At 38.0% G+C, this 15,612-nt stretch overlaps 1 protein-coding gene across 3 annotated transcripts in view; it reads right to left on the reverse strand.

The window, feature by feature from the left end:
• PPP3CC (protein phosphatase 3 catalytic subunit gamma) overlaps positions 1 to 15,612 on the reverse strand; it is an 82,829-nt gene that overhangs the window by 22,806 nt on the left and 44,411 nt on the right. For all 3 annotated transcript variants that reach the window (XM_061163921.1, XM_061163919.1, XM_061163920.1), the window contains exons 5-9: positions 10,512 to 10,657; positions 7,715 to 7,854; positions 4,350 to 4,427; positions 4,020 to 4,114; positions 332 to 457 (exon numbers count right to left, since the gene is read on the reverse strand). In XM_061163921.1, the coding sequence (XP_061019904.1) occupies positions 332 to 457; positions 4,020 to 4,114; positions 4,350 to 4,427; positions 7,715 to 7,854; positions 10,512 to 10,657 (585 nt within the window). The remainder of the gene's footprint in view (positions 1 to 331; positions 458 to 4,019; positions 4,115 to 4,349; positions 4,428 to 7,714; positions 7,855 to 10,511; positions 10,658 to 15,612) is intronic.

Consider the following 15,612-nt stretch of genomic DNA (forward strand, 5'->3'; position numbering starts at 1 on the left):
TTTGTATAGATGCACAAATAGAATTCTAAGGATAAATCTTCCCATTTAAGTCTCTTTATCACAGAAGGAAAGGTTATTTTTACTGTTACTTGTTCTAACATCTTGATCATACAAGGACAGCTATTTTAAATTGATACTTAGAAAATCACAATCAACTAGAATTATAATTTAAAATCCAATTAAGCGCCACTTAAAACTCTGTAGAGAATAATGAAAACAGAAAACACTTCTGATAACTTTAAGAAAAACTCTTCTGAACCATCAGGGAATGCATGCAAGTAGCAGGGTGTCACTAGTTAGGATATGATGGTCCCTGTCTTAGTTCTCTTACCTTTTTCCCCAACAAATGGCAAAGACCACGTGAAAACATCCATGAAGTTTGGAAGCCAGTAAGGGTGTGGAGAACAGTTAAACTGCCTGATATTCATGACGTTGTTTTCATATTTTAACACAGCAGCTAAAAAGGAAAAAGAAGAAAAATATCTGGCACAGAGGAACAGGACATGGTAAATGGTATACTGTATACAGCTGTGTACCTACTACCCAGATTTCAGGAACTGACTTTCCATTTATAAATTTAGGACACATGGAAAATCTTACAGCATGTTGTACAGTTCATTCTTTTAAGAATTATCCCAAGGAACAAAGTTACCTGAAGAGCTCATATAATAAAAGTACAAAAGAAACTTAAGCTCTGAGACTTCAAAGGTCTTGCATGGTAACTAGCTATAGAAATCTCAGATTCCACATGAGAAAAATTTCATCATGATTTCCGTTTATAGGCCAAATGGTTACAATTACAACTTTCCTTTGATGGCAAACATTTCTCATTAAATGAACACAGCCTGTTTTCCTAGTCATTAGCCAGGGCCAAAGATTTTATAAACTCTCTAGGAGTTTATAACATAGCAGTTATTAATTCATAGTGGGGAATGCAAATAGATGGTAAACTTGGAGCAATTTAACAAGGTTCCAAGTAGATTAAATCACTTCTGCACACAATATGTGAATAATATAATATATGAATAATACAATATGTTGAATAAAAATTGTCCATCTCTCCTATACACAGTCAGTATACTGCTCACACTTTAAATGTTTAATATTAACCGGTTCATATACATATATTGCACACACACATACTTTGGTACCAAATTGATTCTCTTTATACTTAAAATTTTTAAAAATCCATTCCCTTAGTTTGCATCATCAGCAATGCAATGTGGTTTGCATTATTCTCTTAAATTATTCTTACTGTGATCATAAATAGAATAGAGTACAACAGTTCTCTAGAAATGACAGGTATAGGTCATCTCCTGATCCCTGTCTCTTTGCTTATTATAGATAGCCTAGTATTCTCAAATTTTTAAGTCACTGAATATTTAAAGTGTTTACCATAGATTATTAAATAAATATATGAAAACAGGATTTTCAGCTTTTAAGAAGCTTCTAATATTGGTTACAATGTACATGTCCCATTATTTTCATGTATATGTATTTTATTTAAGTTAGACAAATATATAAATATTCAACAATTCCCTCAATCTACACAAGAAAAAGAGATGGAAGGTGGACATAAAAATAGAAACAGAGATCTTTAAAAATCATGACTTAAAGGTCTTTCACGTAACCAGTAGAACTACTGATAAAAAACGTCTGTTCGTACCAATAAGTCTAAAGAATATGCAAGAAAGAAAAGAGATAGGAAAATAAGAAGGAAAGGGGGACAGAGTCATCTTTTTCAAGAGGAATAATGAAGCATCACCAGAGATTATTTTAGATGCCACATTTTCTTCCTTCCCCATCCCCACTAAAAGGTTAAGAAATGACCAAGGAAAACAAGATTGTCGCAAGGTAAAGGATGTTACCAATTAAGTCAAGGCCGACAAAAAACTCAGAATCAACTGTGACTCTAAAATAGTTTACTAATGGAATGATCAAAACAAGACCAGATTAGAATGAGGCAAAGAACAAGCTGGCAGTTAGTTAAGCTAGTAAAGTGACTGCTGATTTAGATGACATGTTTTAGCTTAGCACACTGATAAATCCACCGGCCAATCAATAGACACTTTAATAGTAAGGTTAATAAAGGGAGTAAGAAGGGAACGTCTTCATCACAGATATGAGGGTGAGGGACAGACTGTCCTTGAGGAAGTCTGACAACATGAATGGCACATACCATTTTTAAGGGAGGAAACAAAAACAAAACTAAGTTTCTACTAGGAAAAGGGAAATAAGAAAGAACGGACTTAGGGAGAAGCAGAGTACTGAAGGATACCCAAGACTCAGAAAAGAATGATGAGAAGGAAAGCAAAAATATAAGACTGGAAGAGAATTTAAGTCAAAGAAATGCCTTTTAAAAATGGACAGCAAGTCACTAAGGACATCCAGAGATAACTGATCCAAATCAGATTGAAATGAGACGTGCCATTTCATAGTTGACTTTGAAATAGAGGAAATAAGTATACCATGGACCTCTTTTACACTTCTCTCCCCGACTGCATATACAAGATATGACTATAAAGTAATGAGACTTAAGAAACCATCAACAACAAACACACCAGACCTTATATATCAGATGAGTGTGGTCCTCTGATGTAATCACACCAGGCACAGTAACGGTAGGATGTTACAGCAGTGTAGCAATTTATAGTCTGACCAATGCTTTTAATATTCATTTTGATTACTCCAACTTATCTTCAACAAGTCTACGTGACAGTCATTTAACATCAACTGAGGCTCAGAGAAGTTCAGTATCTTGCTGATTGTGAATTTAAAAGTGAAGCAGGACTAGATTAGGATTTTTGCCTCCTAGCTCTCAAGTGTTCTTATCAATGTACCCTGCTGCCTTGCCGTGTGTTTAATCCAAAGATGCTGCCATTACTCAAAATGTTTTTGGAACTCTTCTTTTGGAATTACCTCCAGAGCCATTTTATAAGCAACACAAGGAAAACCAGTCTCATTACCTTATAATCATACCTTGTTCCTGACCCCAAATGGTATCGTCTAGCTTGATCACTCACCTTAGTCCTCAGTCTTGACTCCGAATGACTTTTGGCTGTTCCAAAAATCAAATCCACCCTCAAAGGACGAAGATTTCCCATCATTGAGGATAATCAAAAGAATGTGTCGCAGACTCTGAAGGCAATGCCAAAAGAGGAGTTCCAAAAATGTTTTGAACAATGGCAGCATTGTTGGAATAAGGGTATAAGCTCCCAAGGTAACTACTTTGAAGGGACCATACTCACTTGGATATATTTGTTCTGGCATGTTTGTTTAAAAGTTCTATTATTTTATAGTCATACTTAATCAACAACAAAATAGTTATAGAGGCATGTTACAGAAGAGGCTTTTAGGTAGAAGATCGTCCTGATACAAACTGATCAACTAGGGATCATAAAAGTTAAATTTTTTAAAAAAATGACTAAAACGACAAGAAAGTCTTAAAAGTAGAATTTCTGGATCAAAAGGCAAGTGTATATTCAAATCTCTTTTTTTTATGTGGGAAACTGAGGTTAAGAAAGCTATGTGACTTCCTAAAGTCACACTATTAGTTTTGAGCAGGGCTTGGACTAAACGAAGATTTTTCTGACTTTTGGTACAGTATTCATTCTAATTGTATCATTTTTCAAGAGAAAAACAGCTTAATAATAGACATTAAAACACTAAATAGTGACATTTTATTGAGGGACTGTTATAAATAAGATTCACCAAAACCAATAATTTATGCTGTTTTAACTTCAACCTGAAGTAATTTATTTCTTCTTATTTTGATTCGATGGTGCAAGTCAAACCTACTGTAATCATCACTTATAATCACAGAGTCCCCAAATCCTTAGGAGATGAAAACTAAACAGAAGCCTAAGTTTCTTGGCCTTTGTTTCAATTAAGACTTCTTTTCTTTCTTATTTAAAATTTATAAATATATTCCAAAAATTACCTATGCACGTAACATAGGATTAAACTAGAGCTCACATTTACTCACAAATTCAAACTCAAGTATCGCTGGTCCCCTTTACCTTTGTTGTTATAGACATCGAGGTAATTGGGTGCAGAGAAAATCGTAATGAGTGATGGAAAGCCCGTCGTTTGGCTCTTCCTATACATTCGGTACCTGGAAGAGAGATGGCAGCCCGTCTGTCTTCATATTAAAAAAAGGAACTCTGCGGTGCTGCTGGATTCAGAGTTTTGTTTTGCTCATTATCACCGTTGTTGTTGGCTGTGCCATACAGTCAGCAGGATCTTACTTCCCCAACCAAGGGTCGAACCCACAACTCCTGCAGTGGAAGCATGGAGTCTTAGCCCCTGAACTGCCAGGGAAGCCCTGGTCCAGTTTTGCTATAACTTACCCGGCATCTTGGGCTTCATGGGCTCTGATTATTGAGAGCAAATTATTGTTCTGCAGAAATTCACAAACTGCAGGGTAACTGTAAAAGAAAATTAGAAAACAAATTCAGAATGAAGACACTTGTCTTTTAATAGGAGGCAGGGGAAAAAAATCAAGATGAAATGAGTTGAGTATGTTTTAAATTTATAGGTTTTCATTACCACCGAACTTTTATTAACAGCTTAGCAATCATCACTCTTGTTCTCCCGTGTCACTCATACACCTCACTCCAGACCAAGGATGTACGTAACGGACACCCTGGGACAGAAGGGAGCTCCCCTACCTTCTAATTGTTTTCTTTAACCCATAAGACTCATAACAATCATAATACAACGCCAAAACTTTTCTTGGATATCTTGATATTAAAAAAGTATTAATACCACAGCAGTGTGCATGTGCATGCGCATGTGTGTGTATAGTAGGTACTAAGAACTTTCTGAATGGCAAATACCCAATAGGAAGAACTAGAGGATACAAAATTATCCCAGAATTATCCAAGGGTTACTTATTTAATTTAGGTTTCATCTTTGTTTCTTATTATGTTCAGTAAGTTTTAAAATAGGTTGCACATTCATTCACGTGGTATAAAATGGAAAGATACAAAAAGTTCTACAGTGAAATGTCTCCCTCCAGCCTACCTCTATCTTCCAGTTACCTTGGAATCATCCAATGTCCGTGATTTCTTTGAGAGCCCTTCAGAGATACTTTACTCAATTTCAAGCAATTATACACACACACATGCATAGCCCCCTTTAAGAAATGTTATCAGATGGTACACACAGCTTTTTCGTAGGTCTTTTTTTTTTCACTTTATACTAGTGATTATTCCAATCAGCATATAAAGGATTTGTTTTCTTTTTTTCATTTTTTTAAAAAACAGACTCATTCCACTGTCTCGTATATTCCTTTGTTGGGATGTACAACCATTTATTTAACTAGTCTTCTATTGAATGTTTAGGTTGTTTAAAATCCTTCAGCATAAACAATGCAGGAAGGAAAACCTTGTCCATGCATTTTACACATTTTCGAGTACAGTGGATCCCCATCACTTGCAGCAGCTGTATTCTACATACAGTTGCTGCAGAACGGAATGACAGAACACTGAACCACTGCTCCGAGGGGAGACACACGGCCAGGGTCCAGTGGGCCTCTGGTCACAACGTCTCATAAACCAATCAACACACAGCCTTGTTCTATATGTGTTTCTGTGCAAAGGCCCTGACTGAAGACACAGTGTTGATTCATGAACATGGGACTCACGGCCAACAGGGCCATACTTACTCCTGAATGAAACTTATCTAACACACCACAGCCTCCTGGCACTTAAGAACACTAGATAGCTCTTCAGCACTATGCTTGGGGTGATTTTAAACAGCAAAACACCAACAAAAACGTGGGAAATGTTTCACTAAATAGAGCACAGAAAAAATACTTGCTTACAGGGTGAGAGCTGAAATAAGAAGGCAGAGCAACCGTGCCTTCAACCTCAGCGGGAATGTGCAACGGGTGACCCACATTTTCCACTGCTCTGTACACACGAATGTCTGTGAGTGACCGGGACTGCTGTGAGTATGACTCTGGGGTTACAAATAAAAACAAGCAGGCAGGTTTGCAAAGCAGAATTCGTGAATAATGAGGATCCAAGATCATGAATGATAATAGCCACAGGACTACACTTTAGAAGTAGAAATTCTGGAATAAAGGCCAAGGCCATTTATAATTGAGAAATATTGTCAAGCTGACTGTCACAGAAACTGTACCAATTTATATTCTCCTAAAGACAAAAAGCTTTATGCTCTTTATTTTAAGCAATGTAAAGAGAAGTAAAATTTAAATGATTCCATCATAGTAGTCACTGCTAAAGTTGGCAGAATAGAATAAAAAAGTTACTTAGAAGAATGTTAAAACTATGGGAAAACTGAGGTTTCTTTTTGTGTGTAGATTTCATTTAATGAATGCATTATCTTAAGCAACTATCAGAGATTTCTAGGGTACTAAATACAGATTTGATTTATTGGAATAAAATATTGGAATTTTTTAAAAAGTAGGCTTCAAACTTCCCTGAACCTCCCTAGTTTGGAGTGGCAAAGCACAATAAAAGCTCACATAGGAGATTTAAGACAACAATCAACTTCCAGGAAATGTCCTGGGCTTAGTTCACAATGTCCTGTTCTTTTTATATCTTTGCCAATACCAGCAGTTCCAAAAGCTAGACAGCTTTTAAAAAAATAACAGGATTCCCTTGTCTCAGGCTTACTGAACCAGAATCTCTGAAAGAAGAACCAAGAAATCTTTTATTTTTCAAGAAGTCAATAGTGGATGTTTGGGAACAAATAATCTAGATCATGTAGAGTCAGACAACAACACTTAAACACTACAAGATGTTGTGTTCAGTTGTGTTTGGTATATTATACTTATTAGGGCATAACACCTAATAAAGTATAAAAAACAAGCAAAGGAAGAAAAGCGTTTTCTTCCTTTTATTAATCAAAAAATTAAGTAGAAGTCCCTGAATGACACAGATTCAAGATACCAAATATGCAGTTAAAAATATTTTGATAAAGTAAACATTGAAAAGATATTAAAAAAAACAAAAACAAAAAAACAAAACAAAACAAAACAAAAATATTTTGATAAAGTATATGACAACTTCCTCTTCTCATTTTCTGAGGATTCAGTTTAGTTCAGTTGCTCAGTCTTGTGCAACCCTTTGTGACCCCATGGACTGCAGCATGCCAAGCTTCCCTGTCCATCACCAACCCCCAGAGCCTGCTCAAACTCTTGTTCATCAAGTCGGTGATGACATTCAACCATCTCATCCTCCGTTGTACCCTTCTCCTCCTGCCTTCAATCTTTCCCAGCATCAGGGGTTTTTCCAATGAGTCAGTTCTTCAAATTAGGTGGCCAAAGTATTGGAGCTTCAGCTTCAGTATCAGTCCTTCCAATGAATATTCGGGACTGATTTCCTTTAGAATGGACTGGTTTGATCTCCTTGCAGTCCAAGGGACTCTCAAGAGTCTTCTCCAACACCACAGTTCAAAAGCATCAATTCTTCGGTGCTCAGCTTTCTTTATAGTCCAAATCTCACATCCATACATGACTACTGGAAAAATCATAGCTTTGACTACATGGACCTTTGTTGGCAAAGTAATGTCTCTGCTTTTTAATATGTTGTGTAGGTTGGTCATAGCTTTTCTTCCAAAGAGCAAGTGTCTTTTAATTTCATGGCTGCAGTCACCATCTGCAGTGATTTTGGAGCCCAAGAAAATAAAGTCTCTCACTGTTCCCATTATTTCCCCATCTAATCGTAACTGAGGATTAGCTTACCTGTAAAAATAAGAACACCCTCGGACAGTGTTGTGGGTATAGTGTTCCAAGGTCTTTTCACTGCCATAATCCTCGGAGGGATCAGACCAAAGCAGGTCACACACTGGCCCAAAGGCTGGAGGTTCTTTAAACCTGTCTAACTAGAAGACACGCAAAAGCCAAAAGAAGAGAAATCATGAAAGCAAAAGAGCTTTTGGAAACCGCATGTGCACGTTCAGACGCTTCTGTCATGTCCGGCTCTTTATGACCCCATGGACTGTAACCTGCCAGGTTCCTCTGTCCATGGCATTTCCCAGCAAGAATACTGGAGTGGGTTGCCATGCCCTCCATCTGGGGATCTTCCCGACCCAGGGACTGAACCCTCATCTCTTTAGTTTCCTGCACTGCAGACGCATTCTTTACTGCTTAGTCACCAGCGAAGCCCTGGTAGAGGTCAAAAAAAGACCCGTCCAATCTCTTATGATTGGATTAGGAGAGTGGGCAGTAACCCCTAAAGAATTTTCCTTTAGGATGAAAATGAACATTTAAAAATTTAGATGCACTGTTTTTACTAGTTTTTGGTAATAAATTTTAATTAATATCTATATCCCTATGGTAGAAAAGGATCTCCTTACATCCTCATCTTAAAAGTGGTGCTCATTCAATTAGAATGTGAAGTCCATCACTATAGAAACATACTATTTATGAGAAAGACTCTGTAAAGTTCATTTCAATTGCCTAGGTAAGTCCAGGTTACCATGAGAACAGCAAGGGTTTTTCAATGGCTCTGTTCATTGTTTATCTCATTCCAATGGAGATTTATTTTAAAGAATGCTAGTTCTGAGGGGTTTTTTTTTGCAAAAGGTTTCATCCTTTCCATTCTCTGCAGTGGAGGCATTTCAAAGTTATTAAATGAACTAATTACTAGTCATTGGTCACTGGTGCTTTAGTTAAAAAGCGAAAACAGAGAAACAAAAGAAACCACACCCACCAAGTAACTAGGAGAGCTGAATGCCAAGAAAAGGACTCCTACTGAATGAAAGGGGAGCTTTTTATTAATACAATTGATTTAGAATTGTAAAATTTGAGACTCACAATGTAAAACAGTGAAAGTGTCACTATGTAAAACAGTGAAAGTGAAAGTCGCTCAGGGTGTCCAACTCTTTGTGACCCCATGGACTATATATAGTTCATGGAATTCTCCAGGCCAGAATACTAGAGTGGGTAGGCTTTCCCTTTTCCAGGGATCTTCCCAACCCAGGGACTGAATACCAGGTCTCCCACATTGCAGGCAGATTCTTTACCAGCTGAGCTATTAAGAAAGCCCAAGAATATTGGAATGGGTACCCTATCCCTTCTCCAGCAGATCTTCCTGACCAAGGAATTGAACTGGGGTCTCCTGCATTGCAGGCGGATTCTTTACCAGCTGTTTATTTAATAACAAGGCAGCAGAAAAGGCTGTGCATTATTACTACCCTCTTACCCTGAAAATAGTAACTTCAAGTCAGAGAAAATAGTTCTCCAAACAGAAAATTTTTTAGTTTCCGTACCTGTGTAAGAGAGGTAAGAGAATACCTCGCTTCATGATTCAGTCTTGGAAGTCTGTGTGACTCTAAAAATTTGTTTCTTTTAGGTTGCCCTATTTGTTGGTATATAGCTATTCATAATATTCTGTCGTGGGGCTTCCCTGCGGTTCAGCAATAAAGAATCTTCCTGCCAATGCAGGAGATGCAGGTTTGCTCCCTGGGTCGGGAAGATTCCCTGGTGGAGAAAATGGCAACGCACTCCAGTATTCTTGACTAGCAAATCCCATGGACAGAGGAGCCTAGCGGGCTACAGTCCACAGGGTTGCAGACAGTCAGACATGACTTGGCCACTAAACAACAAGAGAATACAAAGGCAGAGGAGAGAAGAAGATGATGCAGAACAATATAATTGAAAAAAGACTGACCGCCTTTTTTCAATCATGAAGATACACAACCCCTGAAAATCATGATTACCAACTAAGGCAAGTATAGCAATTAAACTCTATCATCTAAAAAGTCAAAGTCAATGAATTTCACAACTGAAGAGTCCTCAGCCCATCCATTTCAACTTCCTCATTTTACAGAAGAAAATCTAAGAGGTTAAGTGATTTGCTATGGATTACACAATTAATGGGGGCTTCCCTGGAGGCTCAGATGGTAAAGAATCTGCCTGAGACGTAGGTAAACCAGGTTCAATCCATGGGTCAGGAAGATCCCCTGGAGCAGGGAATGGCAACCCACTCCAGTATTCTTGCCTGGAGAATTCCATGAACAGAGAAACCTGTCGAGCTACAGTCCATTGGGTCACAGTCAGGCATAAATGGATGACGAACACTTTCACTTCCTATCACATAATTAATGGCAGAACAGGGATTAGAACCCTGGTTTTCTTCCTTCCTTCAGTTTGATCACTCAGTCATGTCTGAATCTTTGTGACCGCATGGACTGCAAACGCACGTCCATCGAGTCCGTGATGCCATCCAACCATCTTATCTTCTGTCATCCCTTCTTTCCTTATTGCAATATAATTTAAAGTTTCAGGACTATACTCAAAATATGTTATGTTTCTAGTTTGTAAAAGCCAGGTTTTGTTAAAAATTAGACATTTACTGGAAGATATACAGGAAAGATGTTAATAGAAGCTATTGCCCAATAAAAGATCACTGGTGATTTGTTTTTCTTTTAGTTATCCATATTTAAATTTTTCAGCAATAAAGACATATTAGTTAACTGCAATAAAAAACAAAATTAAAAGCATATTTACTCCATGAGACTAATGAATGCTTACTTACTTTCCGAATGTCATCTAAACAGGTAATTTCAGGTGACATTCCTCCATGTACACACAGAAACTGCTGGTTTAAGAGGGCAGCAAGAGGAAGACAGTCAAATGTTTCCATACATGCATCGTACACCTGTTCAGAATATTTGATTCGACCTATTAAAGGGAAAACAAAGGAGGAGAAACAGAATTTATCATTCCTGACAAAGGATACAGGCCAAATGATTATAAAGCTACTCCAAAGCCATTTAATGCAGGCAAATTAAAAAACAATCATCTTTGTAAAGATATTTCTGAAAAGTTGTGGATAAAGGGTAGACAAAATCTCCATCTTTTTCTAAAGATAAGTGTGACCGTGGACTAAGTTTCTAGCTCTGTTGCCCTGGAAACCTGATGAAGTGAACGTAACCACCTGTGTCATTAGGCAATGATGTTTATGGTAAAACACTACCTCATCACCCCAGTGCTCAGTTGCTAAGTCATGTCTGACTCCTTCTGACCCCGTGGTCTATACCTGCCAGGCTCTTCTGTTTCCTCGCATCTGAGCTGTGACTAGGAGCAGACTGGGGAAGGGAAGGCGAAAGGCAAGAAACCTCTGGACTGAGGCATGGACTCTGCACTCCCAAGAGGACTCCTCCGTGAAAACGGATACCTGGTGCTGCCTCCTGAGTTGCGCTCTTTAGGATGGATGCCAAGCACCCATGGCCCATGGTCGCTCGTGAGTCTGAGTATTTTGTTGGTTCTAAAAAGCCTTCCTGGTGGTATTGAAAATATATAAATAGAAACTGAAATTTTAGGAGTCATCAACAAAATGTCAGTAATATTTTTGCTCAGGATTTTTAAGGTCTTTAAGCAAATTATGTCCTATGCTCTTTTAGGTAAAAACGTTCATCTTAGTGAACTGTATTTTAATGTGGTGGTTGTTTTTGAGGCTACAGAACAGCAACCAAAATACTCCAGTGGGCTGAGAGTTATCTAGTCATGATATATAACAGTTGAGGTCATGAGAGGTCATGAAAGAACAGGTAATAGCTGAGAAGTTGGAAGAGGGCTTCCCTGGTGGCTCAGATGGTAAAGAATCCTCCTCCAATGCAGAAGACGCAGGTTCAGTCCCTGGGTCGGGTAGATCCCCTGGAGAAGGAAATAGTAACCCACTCCAGTATTCTTGCCTGGAGAATTCCCTGGACAGAGGAGCCTGGTGGGCTACAGTCCATGGGCTTGCAAAGAGTTGGACACGACTGAGCAACTAAACAATAACAAGCTGGAAGATGGCTTTAGTTTAAAGAGAGAGGGAACATCTTCTTCTTTGGCCTTGGGTTCAAAAACCCAGTATTCTAGGAGGTGCACATTGGTAGACATGGCCAGAAGTTGTACAGGCAGACAGCCCTACAGAACTATGAGCTCCTCCACCTCTTCCATGATTTCATGAAGATGACAGAAAGCCTACAAGGGCCCAGACGGCGATGCTACAGCGAGTGAGTCAGACTGTCCAGTTTAATGATTTCTGGGTTTACTGCCTTCCTCTCATCTCCATGCTTTTAAAAGTGTCAGAGTTCAAGTATCAGAGCCTAGTCCTGGCAAGGCTTTGGGGAATAAAATGAAGGGTGATGGGTCCGGATGTGGGTCAGAGTGCAATTCCTGGGTGGCAGGAATGACTGGGCAGAGATTCCTGAAGGGAAGGTGTAAACCAGTGGACCACTCTTCATCCCCGAGGGCGGACACTGTCCCTTTACTGCCAATACTGATTAGGATTTGAGGACGTTAAGAGAGTCTGTGGGTTCCTTTAGAAACTTTTAAAGAATTCTGTACTACCACAAAGGCAATTAAAATCTATTTCACAATATATGCTGACTCTATTACAACATCCAAGTTAACAAGAGCCATGTCTTCTACATTTTTGTATCTGCTTGCAATTACATCCTTCTATTCTCCTTTGCATCTGAATACTACACCTTTGGCTATTTCAAAAGTAGACCCAGTAATAGCCAAAAAAAGTTTTGAAGGAAAAAAGGCAAGGAAAAAAAAAGTCTTTCATTTGTGCCCAGTGATTTACTTTTTCTCTTGTAAATCCAAGGAGCCAGAGTTCCCCTTGTTGCCAACATCAATAAGCAAGTCCTTTGTAAGAGTCCTAAGGGTGCATATAGGCAGGATTTTTAATTACTTATTAGTTCATGCTTCAAACACAATTTTACACCAATAAACTGCCTTTCAACCCTAAGAATGACTCAGAACAATTCCTTAGCCTATTTCCAGAAGAATGCCAAGTCTGAAGAAAGAAATACAGTGTCTTAACCCATTTTGTAAATTGAAAGAGGAAGTCACGAATCAAACTAAGCTCACAACCAAAATATGAGTTACAGAATGTTCTCGTTTTTATGTTCTCAAAGTTTTGAGTAGATACATAAACACCAATTCTTCTTTTCTGAGGGGTTAGACTGCAGATGACTTAGTTTAACTGCATTTTCTATGATGGATATATAATTTTTGTATAGTAATATTTATTATTATATTATCTTTATTATTAAAATTTGTTGAAGGCTCACAATGTTCCTGTGCCATCTTAAACACAGTGGAGTGGAGTCTGGAACCTGACTGCCTGGACTTGAACCTCAGCCCCACCACTTACTAGCAACAGTACTTTGGACAAATTCCTTAACTCTGTCTTCATGTTCTCATCTATAATATGGGCCTAATAATAATGCCCACCTAATAATAATTGCTATGAGGATCAAGTGAATTCACATATGTAAAATGCTTTGAAAAATGTGTGGCACAAAGTCGGTACTATATAAGTTTGGGTTTTTTTTTTTTTAATATTTACTTACTTATTTGGCCACACCAGGTCTTAGTTACAGCATGCAGGATATCTGAGCTTCACTGTGGCATGCAGGATCTTTAGCTATGGCATGCAGGATCTAGTTCCCTGACTGAACCCAGGCCCCTGTGCATTGGGAGCACAGAGTCTCAGACCCTGAACCACCAGGGAAGTCCCAGTAAGTGTTAACCAATAAAGTTACCTTGTCTTATCCTCAGAGAAACTCTATCTAGTAGGTACTATCACTGACTTCATTAAAAAGTTCAGGAAACTGGGCTCACTTGTCCAAAGCTGCAACTAGTAAGTAATGGAACTAGAACTTGAACCTGTTCATGCTCTTAACATGATGCCATACTCCTCCCAGTCTTTATGTTTAAGTTAAATATTTAGTAGGAGAATCTAAAGAGCCAAATATATAATTAACGAAGGTTAAACGAGCTGACTTGAGTGTTTTGTTTTCATGATAAATTGTAAGGAACATCCCATAATGAAGCAAATGTGCACCTCGGTCACAGGATCACACTGATAACAAGTTCTAACCAGTGTCAATAATAGAACATGAACAAAACAAAATTCTCATCAATATTCTTTCAAAGTAATTTTGAGAGTCAGCACTATTTGCAAAAAACCATCAATTGCTCTAAACAGTGGTTATATATATTTAATTTTTATTTGCTTTCATTTTTTTTTAAAAAGGTAATAGGTTTAAAAAAAAGTTTCAAAATTAGTGTCTCTTGCCCCTCTTTTAGGCAACTAGTTTTCTGGGTGTCTCTGTAAGATATTTGATGCACATACATGCAAATATGTGTATTTCCCTTTCACAACAGCCTTTTGTTTTTTACATAAATGTAGCATATCTACTTCGGAGAAGGCAATGACAACCCACTCCAGTACTCTTGCCTGGAAAATCCCATGGATGGAGGAGCCTGGTAGGCTGCGGTCCATGGGGTCACTGAGAGTCGGACACGGCTGAGCGAGTTCCCTTTCACTTTTCACTTTCACGCACTGGAGAAGGAAATGGCAACCCAGTCCAGTGTTCTTGCCTGGAGAATCCCAGGGACGGCGGAGCCTGGTGGGCTGCCGTCTATGGGGTCGCACAGAGTCGGACACGACAAGCGACTTAGCAGCAGCAGCAGCATATCTACACTGTTTTCACTTGCTTTTTGGACCTTTTTTTCCTGGTTGTAATGTGTGGCATGTTGTATCTTAGTTCTCTGACCAGGGATGGAACTCGGCCTCTTGGCAGTGAAAGCATGAGTCCTAACCACTGGACCATCAGGGAATTCCTGCTTTTTGGACTTCAAAACATATTCTGGAGATCACGCCACATCATTACATGAAGAGCTTTGTAATTTTTAAATACCTACATAATATTTCACTTTATGGATATAAAACAATCTAAGGACACCAATCTCTTGCTACTGTGAATAATGCTTATATAAGTAATGAACAATGGCAAACAATATTTGTTTATTAAAAAAATCAATTTGTCATAACAATACTGTTTTCATTAGCAAAATTATAGGAGTTTCTGGAACATCCTGAAATTTTAGTAATGTTTAACTACACATCAAAAAAGGGCCCCTGGAAAAAAGAAATTAATTTACTTTAGAAATTTGAACCCAGAGCTATGAGATGGAATCATAAAGCCACTAGGTTACTTGCTTTCTAAATATTATAGCAATAAAGAAATGTTTTTGCAAAGATAAATAATATGTCAAAAATTAACTGTTATACTTTGCTAATCAAATTATCTCTGAAAAACTTATCTCTGGATTTGAAAGAAACTTAAAAAATATCTGCAATATAAAGTACTTTAAAACCTGATATAATAAAAGCCTCCACCTGCCCCTTTTGGAAATATTAACAAGACTGCAGCTGCAAAATTTGGAACTAAGCATCACTTGGCAGTAATTATAAGTGCTGATTCTAAATGCCACGGTGTCTCTATAAGAAAGATCAGCTTATCAGTAAAAACACTTGTGCAAAGCAGCACACATGCTCTTTCCTTATATAGGAAAAAAAAATTGAAATTGTGCTTGAATTTGTGTGTTTATTCCAAGATTTATTTACATTTCAGATACAGGGTTAGAATCAGGAGTACATTGGTAGATGAGAGGGAAAAACGTGGTTTAACTAAAAAATTAAAGTATGTGAAAAGTAAATAAAAACCTGAGATAAGAAATTCTGTGCAAAACGACACACTCAAAATCATGCCCAAAACTATTGTTGCATCTTCTAAAAATAGCCTGAACCAAGTATACTCATCAAAAAAAGCTCTCAACAAAACAGAGGA

The sequence above is a fragment of the Dama dama genome, chromosome 16 (assembly GCF_033118175.1).
Source record: "Dama dama isolate Ldn47 chromosome 16, ASM3311817v1, whole genome shotgun sequence".
Taxonomy (NCBI): Eukaryota; Metazoa; Chordata; class Mammalia; order Artiodactyla; family Cervidae; genus Dama; species Dama dama.